Source organism: Schistocerca cancellata, chromosome 8, assembly GCF_023864275.1.
Source record: "Schistocerca cancellata isolate TAMUIC-IGC-003103 chromosome 8, iqSchCanc2.1, whole genome shotgun sequence".
In the NCBI taxonomy this organism is placed as follows: Eukaryota; Metazoa; Arthropoda; class Insecta; order Orthoptera; family Acrididae; genus Schistocerca; species Schistocerca cancellata.
In genome coordinates, this window is record NC_064633.1 from 422224708 (window position 1) to 422243557 (window position 18850).

The window sequence follows — 18850 nt, forward strand, 5'->3', positions numbered from 1 at the left end:
TTACTCCTCCTCTCTACTATTGATCATTTTTCTCCATCTTCCTAAATTTATTTTGGTCTTCACTTCAATTTTTCCCACTTTTATTTTCTCGTAGTTCATTTGCAAGTCAAATTTCTTCCTGCTGCCTAACAAACACACCAATCATACTGGCTCTGCCTCCATAGGCCTCTGTACACAATCAAACTTGTCTGTCAAATTCACTCTTTTCTAATAAGTCCTTACACATACTAACAAAGTTTTTCAATTTAACCTCCCTCTTGAAGCAGATGCCTTTTGTGTCATGAAGTATTTTGACACTAGTGGGAACGGCTACCACTGTAGGCAAAGCATTTCTTGCATTGGCTTTAGCACTTTGTATGAATATGAAAAAGAATTTGAGGTGCTGCTCAAGGAACTGTTTGAAATTGAGAGAGAAATATACTTATGAAAATCTGCTACAGGGAGTAATATACTAAGAACCTGACGACTACATCAATTTTCCCGAAAGGACAGTTAAATTTTTAATAACTGAGTTACTTCACCCTCACACTGAAAATATAGGCACAAGAATGCAAAAACTTATTCTCTCTTAGTTGTTCCTCTCATGGCAGTTCATTAAAATACCAGAGTGCTACAATTGAGAGGGTGATATGTATTAATCACAGCTGAAAGCAAGGGGAAACTACAACCGTAATTTTTCCCAAGGGCATGCAGCTTTACTGTACGGTTAAATGATGACGGCGTCCTCTTCGACAAAATATTCCGGAGGTAAAATAGTCCCCCATTCGGATCTCCAGGCAGGGAATAATCAGGAGGACGTCGTTATCAGGAGAAAGAAAACTGGTGTTCTACAGATCGGAGTGTGGAATGTCAGATCCCTTAATCGGGCTGGTAGGTTAGAAAATTTAAAAAGGGAAATGGATAGGTTAAAGTTAGATATAGTGGGAATTAGTGAAGTTCGCTGGCAGGAGGAACAAGGCTTTTGGTCAGGCGAATACAGGGTTATAAATACAAAATCAAATAGGGGTAATGCAGGAGTAGGTTTAATAATGAATAAAAACATAGGAGTGCGGGTAAGCTACTACTAACAGCATAGTGAATGCATTATTGTGGCCAAGATAGACACGAAGCCCACGCCTACCACAGTAGTACAAGTTTATATGCCAACTAGCTCTGCAGATGACGAAGAAATTGAAGAAATGTATGATGAAATAAAATAAATTTTCAGATAGTGAAGGGAGACGAAAACTTAATAGTCATGGGTGACTGGAATTCGGTAGTAGGAAAAGGGAGAGAAGGAAACGTAGTAGGTGAATATGGATTGGGGGGAAGATATGAAAGAGTAAGCCGCCTGGTAGAATTTTGCACAGAGCATAACTTAATCATAGCTAACACTTGTTTCAAGAATCATAAAAGAAGGCTGTATACGTGGAAGAAGCCTTGAGATACTGACAGGTTTCAGATAGAGTATATAATGGTAAGACAGAGATTTAGGAACCAGGTTTTAAATTGTAAGACATTTCCAGGGGCAGATGTGGACTCTGACCACAATCTATTGGTTATGAACTGTAGATTAAAACTGAAGAAACTGCAAAAAGGTGGGAATTTAAGGAGATGGGACCTGGATAAACTGAAAGAACCAGAGGTTGTACAGAGTTTCACGGAGAGCATAAGGGAACAATTGACAGGAATGGGGGAAAGAAATACAGTAGAAGAAGAATGGGTAGCTCTGAGGGATGAAGTAGTGAAGGTAGCAGAGGATCAAGTAGGTAAAAAGACGAGGGTTAGTAGAAATCCATGGGTAACAGAAGAAATATTGAATTTAATTGATGAAAGGAGAAAATATAAAAATGCAGTAAATTATGCAGGCAAAAAGGAATACAAACGTCTCAAAAATGAGATCGAAAGGAAGTGCAAAATGGCAAAGCAGGGATGGCTAGAGGACCAATGTAAGGATGTAGAGGCTTATCTCACTAGGGGTAAGATAGATACTGCCTACAGGAAAATTAAAGAGACCTTTGGAGAAAAGAGAACCACTTGTATGAATATCAAGAGCTCAGATGGAAACCCAGTTCTAAGCAAAGAAAGGATAGCAGAAAGATGGAAGGAGTATATAGAGGGTCTATACAAGGGTGATGTAATTGAGGACAATATTATGGAAATGGAAGAGGATGTAGATGAAGATGAAATGGGAGATATGATACTGCGTGAAGAGTTTGACAGAGCACTGAAAGACCTAAGTCAAAACAAGGCATATACAACATTCCATTAGAACTACTGACAGCCTTGGGAGAGCCAGTCCTGACAAAACTCTACCATCTGGTGAGCAAGATATATGAGACAGGCAAAATACCCTCAGACTTCAAGAAGAATATAATAATTCCAATCCTAAAGAAAGCAGGTGTTGACAGATGTGAAAATTACCGAACTATCAGTTTAATAAGTCACAGCTGCAAAATACTAACGCGAATTCTTTACAGACGAATGGAAAAACTAGTAGAAGCCGACCTCGGGGAAGATCAGTTTGGATTCCGTAGAAATATTGGAACACATGAGGAAATACTGACCCTACGACTTACCTTAGAAGCTAGATTAAGGAAAGACAAACCTACGTTTCTAGCATTTGTAGACTTTTGACAAAGTTGACTGGAATACTCTCTTTCAAATTCTGAAGGTGGCAGGGGAAAATACAGGGAGCGAAAGGCTATGTACAATTTGTACAGAAACCAGATGGCAGTTATAAGAGTCGAGGGGCACGAAAGGGAAGCAGTGGTTGGGAAGGGAGTGAGACAGGGTTGTAGCCTCTCCCTGATGTTGTTCAATCTGTATATTGAGCAAGCGGTGAAGGAAACAAAAGAAAAATTCAGAGTAGGTATTAAAATCCATGGAGAAGAAATAATAACTTTGACGTTTGCCGATGACATTGTAATTCTGTTAGAGACAGCAAAGGACTTGAAAGAGCAGTTGAACGGAATGGATAGTGTCTTGAAAGGAGGATATAAGATGAACATCAACAAAAGCAAAACGAGGATACTGGAATGTAGTCGGATTAAGTCGGGTGATGCTGAGGGAATTAGATTAGGAAATGAGACACTTAAAGTAGTAAAGGAGTTTTGCTATTTGGGGAGCAAAATAACTGATGATGGTTGAAGTAGAGAGGATATAAAATGTAGACTGGCAATGGCAAGAAAAGCGTTTCCGAAGAAGAGAAATTTGTTAACATCGAGTATAGATTTAAGTGTCAGGAAGTCGTTTCTGAAAGTATTTGTATGGAATATAGCCATATATGGAAGTGAAACATGGACGATAAATAGTGTGAACAAGAAGAGAATAGAAGCTTTTGAAATGTGGTGCTACAGAAGAATGCTGAAGGTTAGACGGGTAGATCACATAACTATTGAGGAGGTATTGAATAGGATTGGGGAGAAGAGGAGCTTGTGGCACAACTTGACTAGAAGAAGGGATCGGTTGGTAGGACATGTTGTGAGGCATCAAGGGATCACCAATTTAGTATTGGAGGGCAGCGTGGAGGGTAAAAATCGTAGAGGGAGACCAAGAGATGAATACACTAAGCAGATTCAGAAGGATGTATGTTGCAGTAGTTACTGGGAGATGAAGAAGCTTGCACAGGATAGAGTAGCATGGAGAGCTGCATCAAACCAGACTCAGGACTGAATACAACAACAACAATCTCTTTAATCTCGACACAAGTTGCTTGCATGCATTCATTCATCCTAAATATTGGATATTGTGGATGAAAAATATTCACAACAAATGGAATTTTTTATTATACTGTAAGAATAAAAATAATTTTTTTGAAGTTTTTGTTTTTAATCTCATTTTCAGGTCCATAATTTATTATAATCAGATGCTCATATGGATTAAAATTATTCTTGCATTTTAGTTGGCCGAATGGTAAAATATACTGGCTATGGTAATGCCGCTGGACTTCTAGCAAATAGAGGTCTGATGCTTGGTGGAAATGGAAAGAAACCTGATGGATATTCATCAGACAGTGAAGACAGTGATACAGAAGAGTACCAGAAATACCGAGACAGGTACTGTCAATTTCTTTACTATTTACAGGTAGTATAATAAACCTCCTTGCATTTCCCCACATTAGCTGCTTTCTTGGTTCTCTGCGTTGAGATTTCATCCATTTACATGCATACATCAGACCTTTCTTATATCATTCTCCCAGACACTTATTGAGGAAATTAAAATGTTGGTGTAAAATAGTCGCATGTCAATAAGTTCTGAGAATGTTAAATTACGAGGGTAATCCCAAAAGTAAGGTCTCCTATTTTTTTTATAAGTACATAGACCTGTTTATTTCTACAGTGGCTTACATCAGTTTACAGCTTGAACATTTAGCTATTTTTCGACATAATCACCATTTCTGTCTATGCATTTTTGTAGACGCTGTGGCAGTTTTTGTCTGCCCATGTTATACCAGCTCGCCGCCATGCTATTCTGAAAGTTATGAACCACTTCTTTCACCTTGTCATCGGAGCCATATCGCTGGGATCACAATTAACGCTGACAGGTACTGTGAGACTCTGAAAAAACTCAAACGGGCAATTCAGAACCGGAGAAGAGGAATGTTGAACAAGGGCGTACACATTCTCCGTGACAACGCTCACCCACACATCACTCAGCAAACCGTTGCTCTCCTGCAACAGTTTCAGTGGAACATAATCACCCACCCATCCTATAGCCTTGACTTGGCACCCAGTGACTATCACCTGTTCCCTAGGTTAAAAGAACATTTGGCCTGAAAGCGATTCAGCTCCAACAATGAGGTGAAAGAAGAGTTTCATAACTTTCGGAACAGCATGGCGGCGAACTGGTATGACATGGGCATACAAAAACTGTCGCAGCGTCTACAAAATTGCATCAACAGAAATGGTGATTATATCAAAAAATAGATAAATGTTAAAGCTGTAAACTGATGTAAACCGTTGTAGAAATAACCAGGTCTATGTACTTATATAAAAATAGAAGATCTTACTTTTGGCATTACCCGTGTGTAATATGTGTTAATTGTGGAAATCATGCTCCTGCATGAACAAGGACAAACAGTAAGTGAAAGTAATGTAGATAAAGCAGTGGCAAATGAACCATGGACCTTGCCGTTGGTGGGGAGGCTTGCATGCCTCAGTGACACAGGTGGCCGTACCGTAGGTGCAACCACAACGGAAGGGTATCTGTTGAGAGACCAGACAAACGTGTGGTTTCTGAAGCAGCAGCCTTTTCAGTAGTTGCAGGGGCAACAGTCTGGATGATTGACTGATCTGGCCTTGTAACATTAACCATATCGGCCTTGCTGTGCTGGTACTGCTAATGGCTGAAAGCAGTGGGAAACTACAGCCGTAATTTTTCCCAAGGGCATGCAGCTTTACTGTATGGTTAAATGATGATGGCGTCCTCTTGGGTAAAATATTCCGAAGGTAAAATAGTCCCCCGTTCGGATCTCCGGGCGGGGACTACTCAAGAGGACGTTGTTATCAGGAGAAGGAAAACTGGCGTTCTACGGATCGGAGCGTGGAATGTCAGATCCCTTAATCGGGCAGGTAGATTAGAAAATTTAAAAAGGGAAATGGATAGGTTAAAGTTAGATATTGTGGGAATTAATGAAGTTCGGTGGCAGGTGGAACAAGACTTCTGGCCAGGCGAATACAGGGTTATAAATACAAAATCAAATAGGGGTAATGCAGGAGCAGATTTAATAATGAATAAAAAAAGGAGTGCGGGTAAGCTACTACAAACAGCATAGTGAATGCCTTCATGTGGCCAAGATAGACACGAAGCCCATGCCTACTACAGTAGTACAACAGGGTGTATATGATCCGGGACAACCAGGAGATCTGGGAAAAACCCGGGAATTTTTTCATCTAGGAGAAAACTGGGAAAAACCTGGGAATTTTTTTGAATTCCAGGAATTTTTCATTCTTTTAGTTTTCAGTTAAATTTTTGTAATTTTGACTGGTGCAAAGCGATACGCTAACAAAGGATATTACTGTACCCGGCTACTGCAGACTAATACTGCAGCATTAAAACATCAACGAGAGAAAAAAAAAAACGAAAATAAAACTTAAATTCCAAAGGAAATGCGCCATATAAAATAACACAGTGCACGTACAAGCGTCTGCCAACAGCAAAATGTGTCAAACGCTTTAGGAAGACTACTCAGTGCTTCGTAACAACAAATTGCATTCGATGAACGTGACGTCACAACTGTTTACATTAGATTCATTTAAGCAGTTACGAGTGGGCTCATGCACACGGGCAGTTGAGTCGCATATGAGTAATACCTAAATGTGGCTGTTGGCTGTGTAAGCAGCAAAAGCAGTAACCATCCACATGGGGTACCCAGAAAAATTTTACTGGCGCTCCCAAGCTGCCAGATCCACGTATGCGCACCAGGCTCAGATCTAGTGGGGGGGGGGGGGGGGCTGCAAACCATGGTATCTCAACTGGGCGGCAGTTTCAGGGGTAGGGGACAAATCTATATTATTGAGGAAAAAAAGCTTGTTTCACAAAACACCTAGCATCCAGCACACGTCGGTTTATCGATTATTCATATGATTTTGAAACGCACCCCTGCTGGTTTTTGGACATTTTTGAACACATTCTAAGTTGATTTCTGAATGCATGTATAGTGTACGTGACGTCTCTGCCACGGTAACCCTCGTCGCATCTAGAAATGAACTTTTCTGCAGACAGAACTGGACGGGGCTATACGAGTTGAGCGGAATAAAGCCGAAGTGGTGAATGCCAACTGCTGCTTGTTTATGTGGTTGATTCGGTTTTCAGTATTAGACGACGAGAATTCTATTTTTCGTGTAGCAAAACGTTTGACGAACTTTGATGAGGTAATAATTCTTTCGCACAAAGGAAAGCACGCCCTGAAAAAAAAAAAAAAATTTCAAATAGCTCTAAGTACTATGAGACTTAACATTTGAGGTCATCAGTCCCCTACTTAAACCTAATTAACCTAAGGACGTCACACACATCCATGCCCGAGGTAGGATTCGAACCTGCGACCGCAGCAGTGGCGTGATTCCAGACTGAAGCGCCTAGAACCGCTCGTCCACCGCGGCAATGTAAAGCTGCAGCAAGATTAGAGAGAAAAATCGCTAGGACCTAAGGATTGAAGAAATGTGTACTGTCTTGTTTGTCTCTTGTATTTACTGGTTTTAGGTATCCTATATTTAATTGTATGTCACACAGAAGAGCAAGTTATTAGCTAATAGGCAATAAAGAGTCCAGATTTTCTGAAGACTTCCTGTTATCCCGGTTACAAATAATCCCATCAGGTATTAATTGCGACTTTTTCTTATTTTTTTAGAGGGACAGGATGTCAAACCAGCCGCCTGGTAGCAGGAGAGGCACTACAGGACATTTTAATTTCCACTGTCCTGAAATAGTTTGATGGCATCCATTGCAAAATATACATGTTTGAGTTCCACAGAGTGAAATACAGTAACGTGCAGTATAGGAATGTTGTTTGAAAAGGTGTGGCACTGCACTTCAGCACACTAAAGACCAAATAACGTGTATTACATTTCCTCGAAGATATATGTTTTATGTATCAGACTCCCCAGAAAGATGTGCGCTACAAAATGAACTTACTTTTGAAAAGCTTTTTTTTCTTTTTTGACGTCATGGTCCTCAGAGCATTCTGAGTTATGTGTGTGTGGGAGGGGGGGGGGGGGGGGGGGGGGGGGGGGGAGTCTACGTGGCCAATGTTTACATCTAGTGATTTTTCTGTTTCCTCTTCATTTACTGCTCTCATGTCAAATGAAAACAAGACGGATTTCTGTGGCTGGGAGCTATCAAGTGAATTAAAATACATTCACATAATTAAGGAAGGCTAAAATATGTTACTAGTTTCAGATTTTATTTTATTTCCACCTTTCTGACAGTCAAGCATTAATCGCCTTGGAGAACAATTTTTGTCTGTTTGCTAAAGAAATTTGGCTTTTATTAAGCTTCCCTGCTGAGACAGTAAATTCATTTGAAACGAAGTGTTTAATTCCACACTATTGGCTAGCTTCTACTGTTCGCTACATTTCAAGTGCACGTTTTCATCTTCTAGCACGTATGGCATTATGACATAATAAAGAACCAAACATGAGATAATACAGTACTGGTACTCCAAGAAAATTTACGTCTCAAACACCATACCGAAAAGCTTAATATCAGGTCGAGGCCTACGTCATTGGGAATCTGGACATACGAATGTGCGCTTTAAGGCGAACTATGCATTTTAGTATGGTTCACGAAATTCCGACGCTCTTGGAGCATCCTCTGATGTCTTGTTTCTTTTATGACATTATGTAAGTAACATCTTTGAATATTTCACATGTATGAACATACGGGGTTCCTACGTCACCGTAGCTGCACAAGCGCGGTGACGCCTCTTTATCTGGCGCTCTCTGGCAAATGCTAAAGTACATATATTTCTAACTGGTCGCGGATAAATATTGCAAATTGTGTTTCGAAAAGCGTTATTTTCAAAGTAAATTTCCTTTTATGCAAGATGAACTATGTGTGAGAATGTACGATGAATTTCTTAAATCACAGAGCATTTGCCTCATTTAAAAATCAACTCTTTGATAATGAGCCATTTAGAAAAATTTTGAGCAGATTTATATCGGTATTAAAAATTTTACTGGCGTATTTGTGAGATTTATCTTAAAGGATAACATGTCCTAAACAGATCAACATTATAGGTGAAAGCTTAGCTTCTCTTGTAGCTTATTAATCTTCGAGACAAGTATTATATGCGGGAGCTTTCCTTTTTTTGTGGCAACACTCTGTATAGTAACTTACACCATTAACTTTAACACAAAAATATGTAGCGTACTTGTTGCTGCATATCAAAGATCTTTCCAAAACGTGCTTTTCCCCCCAGTGTTTCATTTACTAAAGTGCCGAGAAATTTGACGCTGCTGTATAAAACTATATCCATTCAAACGATTGATAAGTTTTACAGTTCCAACGGAAAGTATACTGTCACTTAATACGGAAAAAGTGTATTTTCACCCAGGAGAAAATGTATTTTTAACCGGGAGATCTTGGAAAAATCCAGGAATTTCTTTTTCCTTGTCTGCGTATACACCCTGTACAAGTTTATATGCCAACCAGCTTTGCAAATGACGAAGAGACTGAAGAAATGTATGATGAGATAAAAGAAATCATTCAGATAGTGAGGGGAGATGACAGTTTAAAAGTCATTGAGGACTGGAATCCAATAGAGGAAAAGGAAGAGAAGGAAAGTAGTTGGTGAATATGGAATGGGGGTAAGGAATGAAAGAGGAAGCCACCTGGTAGAATTTAGCACAGAGCATAACGTAATCATAGCTAACACTTGGTTTAAGAAGCGTGAAAGAAGGCTGTGTACATGGAAGAGGCCTGGAGACACTGGATATATAAACAAAGATGATGTGACTTACCAAATGAAAGCGCTGGCACGTCGATAGACACACAAACAAACACAAACATACACACAAAATTCTAGCTTTCGCAACCAACGGTTGCCTCATCAGGAAAGAGGAATGTTTCCTTCTTTACCAAACAAAACAATATATATATATATATATATATATATAAAGAAAGATGATGAGACTTACCAAACAAAAGCGCTGGCAGGTCGATAGACACACAAACAAACACAAACATACACACAAAATTCTAGCTTTCGCAACCAACGGTTGCCTCGTCAGGAAAGAGGGAAGGAGAGGGAAAGACAAAAGGATTTGGGTTTTAAGGGAGAGGGTAAGGAGTCATTCCAATCCCGGGAGCGGAAAGACTTACCTTAGGGGGAAAAAAGGACAGGTATACACTCGCGCGCGCGCACACACACACACACACACACACACACACACACACACACACATATCCATCCGCATATACACAGACACAAGCAGACATTTGTAAATATATATATATATATATATATATATATATAGGGAAACATTCCACGTGGGAAAAATATAATTAAAAAGAAAGATGATGAGACTTACCAAACAAAAGCGCTGGCAGGTCGATAGACACACAAACAAACACAAACATACACACAAAAATCTAGCTTTCGCAACCAACGGTTGCCTCGTCAGGAAAGAGGGAAGGAGAAGGGAAGACAAAAGGATATGGGTTTTAAGGGAGAGGGTAAGGAGTCATTCCAATCCCGGGAGCGGAAAGACTTACCTTAGGGGGAAAAAAGGACAGGTATACACTCGCGCACACACACACATATCCATCCGCATATACACAGACACAAGCAGACATTTGTAAAGGCCTTTACAAATGTCTGCTTGTGTCTGTGTATATGCGGATGGATATGTGTGTGTGTGTGTGCGAGTGTATACCTGTCCTTTTTTCCCCCTAAGGTAAGTCTTTCCGCTCCCGGGATTGGAATGAATCCTTACCCTCTCCCTTAAAACCCATATCCTTTTGTCTTTCCTTCTCCTTCCCTCTTTCCTGACGAGGCAACCGTTGGTTGCGAAAGCTAGATTTTTGTGTGTATGTTTGTGTTTGTTTGTGTGTCTATCGACCTGCCAGCGCTTTTGTTTGGTAAGTCTCATCATCTTTCTTTTTAATTATATTTTTCCCACGTGGAATGTTTCCCTCTATTATATTCATATCATTAATTTGAACCCAACAATCACGTTTGTTATTGTTATTGTTACTGTTACTGTTACATTTCGTAGTCTTTTCTGTCTTCTTATTTCCTCCTTCTGTTTTTGCCATCAGTTTTACTTTCTATTCACCTTCTCCTTTTTTACCGTAATCCAGTATACAATTTTATCCCGCCGATATATACTCAATAATACGTAATAATACGTAACCCACTTCCAAACCATAACCAAAAATTTTTTTTTCCGCTTTCAACACTACCGCTGCTATAAAATCCGCCGTTTCCAGTTCACAAACAGTTCCTTTCAGCTATTAAACAACCTTTTCGGCCAGTTTTAATATCTTTTGCTTTATTTCCATTTCCGTTTTTCTCACATCATCGATCATTTTTAGCCGCTTCCCACAGGTTTTAACGTCATTATTTCTTCATCAGACAATTTTTAGCTTCATTTCCATAATCTGCCACCACCAAACCACCCTTTTAATACATCCTCACGTAGTTTTTTCGAAATTTTCCCGTATTTCTCCACCCTTTAACGTGTTTTGGCGGCAACACAACCACCTAACCTTTATGCACATCATTATCTACCTACACAAGTTCACCATAGGATCAACATAGCCCAGCTCTAACCAACCCTTTTTCGCCTTTTTTCACACCAGATCTCCATTTGATTTCTAGTTTTACCTTTATCTCTCCCCATATATTTTTATATTTATTTTCATTTTCATTTCAGCCTCGTGTTCCACTTTCCACCTTCTAGTACCATGTCACCCTCACAACACCTCCACAACGACCCCATTAAGTTTTATTTACATTCCCTCCGCAAACATGCCTTCGCCCTAGCCAGATTACACTCCCATATTTTATTTTCTCAGGCTTGTCTGACATTTGGCATCACCCCCAAAGGCCTCACACTTAAAGTTCCCATCTCTGGCTGCAACCCTTCTTTCCATCAGTCCCTATACCAGTTCCAAACCGAACAATCCATTGCCCTCACCCACCTAATCCTTCACCTACACATCCACTCAGCCAAGCAACACACCCATCAACTCCTGTCCCTAATAAAAGTCCTCAATCTTTCCTCTCCCACATCCACACCGGTTGTTCAGAGCATCCTCCTTCAGGCCAACCGCAAATTAGAACAGCATGCCACCCTCCACCTTAAAAAACTATCCAATCTCCTGGTTTCCCACCTCCGGAAAGGCAACTCACTCACCCTTCACAACCATTCCAGCAAACCTCAACCTCCTCTCATTGCACACAAACCTAGTCTCTCCCATCTACTCAATCTCCCACTTCCAGCTCCACTCCCTCCAAAACCTCAAAATTCCAATCAACACAATCTGGAACCACAACACCCCAATTCAGTAGTTAACCTCTCCTCCAAACCTCTCTCCCAATCCGAAACCTCTGTCCTATCCAAAGGCCTCACCTTCAGCCCGACTCCCAGATTTAACCAAACAGCCCTTGTCAAAGATTTACTGTCCTACACCCGTACTCTCTGCAGGAAATATCACTTTGCCACGAAGAAAAATGATCCTAATCCTACTCCTAATGATCCAACTCCCCAAGATACTATCCAAATTGAACCATGCCTGGAACAGTTCCGTCCTCCGTCACAGCGGGACCCACCTCCTCTTCCTCAAAATCACCCTCTCCTAACCTTCCAGGAATTTCTGACTTCCAGCCTTGCCTCTCAATCCTTCTTAAAAAACCTTAATCATACTCCCAACATCACCACTGCTGAAGCCCAGGCTATCCGTGATCTGAAGGCTGACCAATCCATCGTCATTCTTCCGGCGGACAAGGGTTCCACGACTGTGGTACTTGATCGTCGGGAGTACGTGGCTGAGGGACTGTGTCAGCTTTCAGACAACACTACTTACAAAGTTTGCCATGGTAATCCCATTCCGGATGTCCAGGCGGAGCTTCAAGGAATCCTCAGAACCTTAGGCCCCCTACAAAACCTTTCACCTGACTCCATCAACCTCCTGACCCCACCAACACCCCACACCCCTACCTTCTACCTTCTTCCCAAAATTCACAAACCCAATCATCCCGGCCGTCCCATTGTAGCTGGTTACCAAGCCCCCACAGAACGCATCTCTGCCTACGTAGATCAACACCTTCAACCCATTACATGCAGTCTCCCATCCTTCATCAAAGACACCAACCACTTTCTCGAACGCCTGGAATCCCTACCCAGTCTCTTACCCCCGGAAACCATCCTTGTAACCATTGATGCCACTTCCTTATACACAAATATTCCGCATGTCCAGGGCCTCGCTGCGATGGAGCACTTCCTTTCACGCCGATCACCTGCCGCCCTACCTAAAACCTCTTTCCTCATTACCTTAGCCAGCTTCATCCTGACCCACAACTTCTTCACTTTTGAAGGCCAGACATACCAACAATTAAAGGGAACAGCCATGGGTACCAGGATGGCCCCCTCGTACACCAACCTATTCATGGGTCGCTTAGAGGAAGCCTTCTTGGTTACCCAGGCCTGCCAACCCAAAGTTTGGTACAGATTTATTGATGACATTTTCATGATCTGGACTCACAGTGAAGAAGAACTCCAGAATTTCCTCTCCAACCTCAACTCCTTTGGTTCCATCAGATTCACCTGGTCCTACTCTAAATCCCATGCCACTTTCCTTGACGTTGACCTCCACCTGTCCAATGGCCAGCTTCACACGTCCGTCCACATCAAACCCACCAACAAGCAACAGTACCTCCATTATGACAGCTGCCACCCATTCCACATCAAACGGTCCCTTCCCTACAGCCTAGGTCTTCGTGGCAAACGAATCTGCTCCAGTCCGGAATCCTTGAATCATTACACCAACAACCTGAAAACAGCTTTTGCATCCCGTAACTACCCTCCCGACCTGGTACAGAAGCAAATAACCAGAGCCACTTCCTCATCTCCTCAAACCCGGAACCTTCCACAGAAGAACCCCAAAAGTGCCCCACTTGTGACAGGATACTTTCCGGGACTGGATCAGATTCTGAATGTGACTCTCCAGCAGGGATACGACTTCCTCAAATCCTGCCCTGAAATGAGATCCATCCTTCATGAAATCCTCCCCACTCCACCAAGAGTGTCTTTCCGCCGTCCACCTAACCTTCGTAACCTCTTAGTTCATCCCCATGAAATCCCCAAACCACCTTCCCTACCCTCTGGCTCCTACCCCTGTAACCGCCCCCGGTGTAAAACCTGTCCCATGCACCCTCCCACCACCACCTATTCCAGTCCTGTAACCCGGAAGGTGTACACGATCAAAGGCAGAGCCACGTGTGAAAGCACCCACGTGATTTACCAACTGACCTGCCTACACTGTGAAGCGTTCTATGTGGGAATGACCAGCAACAAACTGTCCATTCGCATGAATGGACACAGGCAGACAGTGTTTGTTGGTAATGAGGATCACCCTGTGGCTAAACATGCCTTGGTGCACGGCCAGCACATCTTGGCACAGTGTTACACCGTCCGGGTTATCTGGATACTTCCCACTAACACCAACCTGTCTGAACTCCGGAGATGGGAACTTGCCCTTCAGCATATCCTCTCTTCTCGCTATCCGCCAGGCCTCAATCTTCGCTAATTTCTAATTTCAATCTGCCGCCGCTCATACCTCACCTGTCTTTCAACATCATCTTTGCCTCTGTACTTCCGTCCCGACTGACATCTCTGCCCAAACTCTTTGCCTTTACAAATGTCTGCTTGTGTCTGTGTATATGCGGATGGATATGTGTGTGTGTGCGAGTGTATACCTGTCCTTTTTTCCCCCTAAGGTAAGTCTTTCCGCTCCCGGGATTGGAATGACTCCTTACCCTCTCCCTTAAAACCCATATCCTTTTGTCTTTCCTTCTCCTTCCCTCTTTCCTGACGAGGCAACTGTTGGTTGCGAAAGCTAGATTTTTGTGTGTATGTTTGTGTTTGTTTGTGTGTCTATCGACCTGCCAGCGCTTTTGTTTGGTAAGTCTCATCATCTTTCTTTATATATATATATATATATATATATATATATATATATATATAGAGAGAGAGAGAGAGAGAGAGAGAGAGAGAGAGAGAGAGAGAGAGAGAGGGAAACATTCCACGTGGGGAAAATATATCTAAAAAAAAAGATGATGAGACTTGCCAAACAAAAGCACTGGCAGGTCGATAGACACACAAATATACACACAAAATTCTAGCTTTCGCAACCAACGGTTGCCTCATCAGGAAAGAGGGAAGGAGAGGGAAAGGCGAAAGGATGTGGGTTTTAAGGGAGAGGGTAAGGAGTCATTCCAGTCCCGGGAGCGGAAAGACTTACCTTAGGGGGAAAAAAGGACGGGTATACACTCGCACACACACACATATCCATCCACACATATACAGACACAAGCAGACATATTTAAAGACAAAGAGTTTGGGCAGAGATGTCAGTCGAGGCAGAAGTGCAGAGGCAAAGGTGTTGATGAACGACAGGTGAGGTATGAGTTGCGGAAATTTGAAATTAGCGGAGATTGAGGCCTGGTGGATAACGGGAAGAGAGGATATACTGAAGAGCAAGTTCCCATCTCCGGAGTTCGGATAGGTTGGTGTTAGTAGGAAGTATCCAGATAACCCGGACGGTGTAACACTGCGCCAAGATGTGCTGGTCGTGCACCAAGGCATGTTTAGCCACAGGGTGATGCTCATTACCAACAAACACTGTCTGCCTGTGTCCATTCATGCGAATGGACAGTTTGTTGCTGGTCATTCCCACATAGAGTGCATCACAGTGTAGGCAGGTCAGTTGGTAAATCACGTGGGTGCTTTCACACGTGGCTCTGCCTTTGATTGTGTACACCTTCCGGGTTACAGGACTGGAGTAGGTGGTGGTGGGAGGGTGCATGGGACAGGTTTTACACCGGGGGCGGTTACAAGGGTAGGAGCCAGAGGGTAGGGAAGGTGGTTTGGGGATTTCATAGGGATGAACTAAGAGGTTACGAAGGTTAGGTGGACGGCGGAAAGACACTCTTGGTGGAGTGGGGAGGATTTCATGAAGGATGGATCTCATTTCAGGGCAGGATTTGAGGAAGTCGTATCCCTGCTGGAGAGCCACATTCAGAATCTGATCCAGTCCCGGAAAGTATCCTGTCACAAGTGGGGCACTTTTGTGGTTCTTCTGTGAGAGGTTCTGGGTTTGAGAGGATGAGGAAGTGGCTCTGGTTATTTGCTTCTGTACCAGGTCGGGAGGGTAGTTGCGGGATGCGAAAGCTGTTGTCAGGTTGTTGGTGTAATGCTTCAGGGATTCCGGACTGGAGCAGATTCGTTTGCCACGAAGACCTAGGCTGTAGGGAAGGGACCGTTTGATGTGGAATGGGTGGCAGCTGTCGTAATGGAGGTACTGTTGCTTGTTGGTGGGTTTGATGTGGACGGACGTGTGAAGCTGGCCATTAGACAGGTGAAGGTCAACATCAAGGAAAGTGGCATGGGATTTGGGGTAGGACCAGGTGAATCTGATGGAACCAAAGGAGTTGAGGTTGGAGAGGAAATTCTGGAGTTCTTCTTCACTGTGAGTCCAGATCATGAAGATGTCATCAATAAATCTGTACCAAACTTTGGGTTGGCAGGCCTGGGTAACCAAGAAGGCTTCCTCTAAGCGACCCATGAATAGGTTGGCGTACGAGGGGGCCATCCTGGTACCCATGGCTGTTCCCTTTAATTGTTGGTATGTCTGGTTTTCAAAAGTGAAGAAGTTGTGGGTCAGGATGAAGCTGGCTAAGGTAATGAGGAAAGATGTTTTAGGTAGGGTGGCAGGTGATCGGCGTGAAAGGAAGTGCTCCATCGCAGCGAGGCCCTGGACGTGCGGGATATTTGTGTATAAGGAAGTGGCATCAATGGTTACAAGGATGGTTTCTGGGGGTAACGGATTGGGTAAGGATTCCAGGCGTTCGAGAAAGTGGTTGGTGTCTTTGATGAAGGATGGGAGACTGCATGTAATGGGTTGAAGGTGTTGATCTACGTAGGCAGAGATACGTTCTGTGGGGGCTTGGTAACCAGCTACAATGGGGCGGCCGGGATGATTGGGTTTGTGAATTTTAGGAAGAAGGTAGGGGTGCGGGGTGTCGGTGGGGTCAGGAGGTTGATGGAGTCAGGTGAGGTTTTGTAGGGGGCCTAAGGTTCTGAGGATTCCTTGAAGCTCTGCCTGGACATCAGGAATGGGATTACCTTGGCAAACTTTGTAAGTAGTGTTGTCTGAAAGCTGACGCAGTCCCTCAGCCACATACTCCCGACGATCAAGTACCACGGTCGTGGAACCCTTGTCCGCCGGAAGAATGACGATGGACCGGTCAGCCTTCAGATCACGGATAGCCTGGGCTTCAGCAGTGGTGATGTTGGGAGTAGGATTTGGTTTTTTAAGAAGGATTGAGAGGCAAGGCTGGAAGTCAGAAATTCCTGGAAGGTTTGGAGAGGGTGATTTTGAGGAAGAGGAGGTGGGTCCCGCTGTGACGGAGGACGGAACTGTTCCAGTCAGGGTTCAATTTGGGGAATTGGATCATTAGGGGTAGGATTAGGATCATTTTTCTTCGTGGCAAAGTGATACTTCCAGCAGAGAGTACGAGTGTAGGACAGTAAATCTTTGACGAGGGCTGTTTGGTTGAATCTGGGAGTGGGGCTGAAGGTGAGGCCTTTGGATAGGACAGAGGTTTCGGATTTGGATAGGACAGAGGTTTCGGATTTGGATAGGACAGAGGTTTCGGATTTGTTGCGAAAGCTTGAATTCTGTGTGTATGTTTGTGTTCGTTTGTGTGTCTGTCGACTTGCCAGCACTTTCATTTGGTAAGTCACATCATCTTTGTTTTTAGGTATATTTTTCCTTCGTGGAATGTTTCCTTCTGTATATATATATATATATATATATATATATATATATATATATAATAGAGGGAAACGTTCCACGTGGGAAAAATATGTTGTGTGTATGTTTGTGTGTCTATCGACCTGCCAGCGCTTTTTTTAATATATATATATATATATATATATATATATATATATATATATATATATATATATATATATATAATAGAAGGAAACATTCCACGAAGGAAAAATATACCTAAAAACAAAGATGATGTGACTTACCAAATGAAAGTGCTGGCAGGGCGACAGACACACAAACGAACACAAACATACACACAAAATTCAAGCTTTCGCAACAAACTGTTGCCTCATCAGGAAAGAGGGAAGGAGAGGGAAAGACGAAAGGATGTGGGTTTTAAGGGAGAGGGTAAGGAGTCATTCCAGTCCCGGGAGCGGAAAGACTTACCTTATGGGGAAAAAAGGACGGGTATACACTCGCACACACACACACATCCATCCACACATATACAGACACAAGCAGACATATTTAAAGACAAAGAGTTTGGGCAGAGATGTCAGTCGAGGCAGAAGTGCAGAGGCAAAGATGTTGTTGAATGTAGGTGAGGTATGAGTGGCGGCAACTTGAAATTAGCGGAGATTGAGGCCTGGTGGATAACGGGAAGAGAGGATATATTGAAGAGCAAGTTCCCATCCCCGGAGTTCGGATAGGTTGGTGTTAGTAGGAAGTATCCAGATAACCCGGACGGTGTAACACTGCGCCAAGATGTGCTGGTCGTGCACCAAGGCATGTTTAGCCACAGGGTGATCCTCATTACCAACAAACACTGTCTGCCTGTGTCCATTCATGCGAATGGACAGTTTGTTGCTGGTCATTCCCACATAGAATGCATCACAGTGTAGGCAGGTCAGTTGGTAGATCACGTGGGTGCTTTCACACGTGGCTCTGCCTTTGATTGTGTACACCTTCCGAGTTACAGGACTGGAGTAGGTGGTGGTGGGAGGGTGCATGGGACAGGTTTTACACCGGGGGCGGTTACAAGGGTAGGAGCCAGAGGGTAGGGAAGGTGGTTTGGGGATTTCATAGGGATGAACTAAGAGGTTATGAAGGTTAGGTGGACGGCGGAAAGACACTCTTGGTGGAGTGGGGAGGATTTCATGAAGGATGGATCTCATTTCAGGGCAGGATTTGAGGAAGTCGTATCCCTGCTGGAGAGCCACATTCAGAATCTGATCCAGTCCCGGAAAGTATACTGTCACAAGTGGGGCACTTATACTTTCCGGGACTCAAGAGCTCAGAAGGAAACACAGTTCTAAGCAAAGAAGGGAAAGCAGAAATGTGGAAGGAGTATACAGAGGGCCTATACAAG

The 18850-nt window shown here is 43.0% G+C and overlaps 1 protein-coding gene across 1 annotated transcript in view; it reads left to right on the plus strand.

Moving 5' to 3' along the window:
* The window catches only part of LOC126094944 (synembryn-A), a 128203-nt gene that overhangs the window by 91242 nt on the left and 18111 nt on the right, over positions 1-18850 (plus strand). The window contains exon 8 of the mRNA XM_049909595.1: positions 3884-4037. Coding sequence (XP_049765552.1) covers positions 3884-4037 — 154 coding nt within the window. The remainder of the gene's footprint in view (positions 1-3883; positions 4038-18850) is intronic.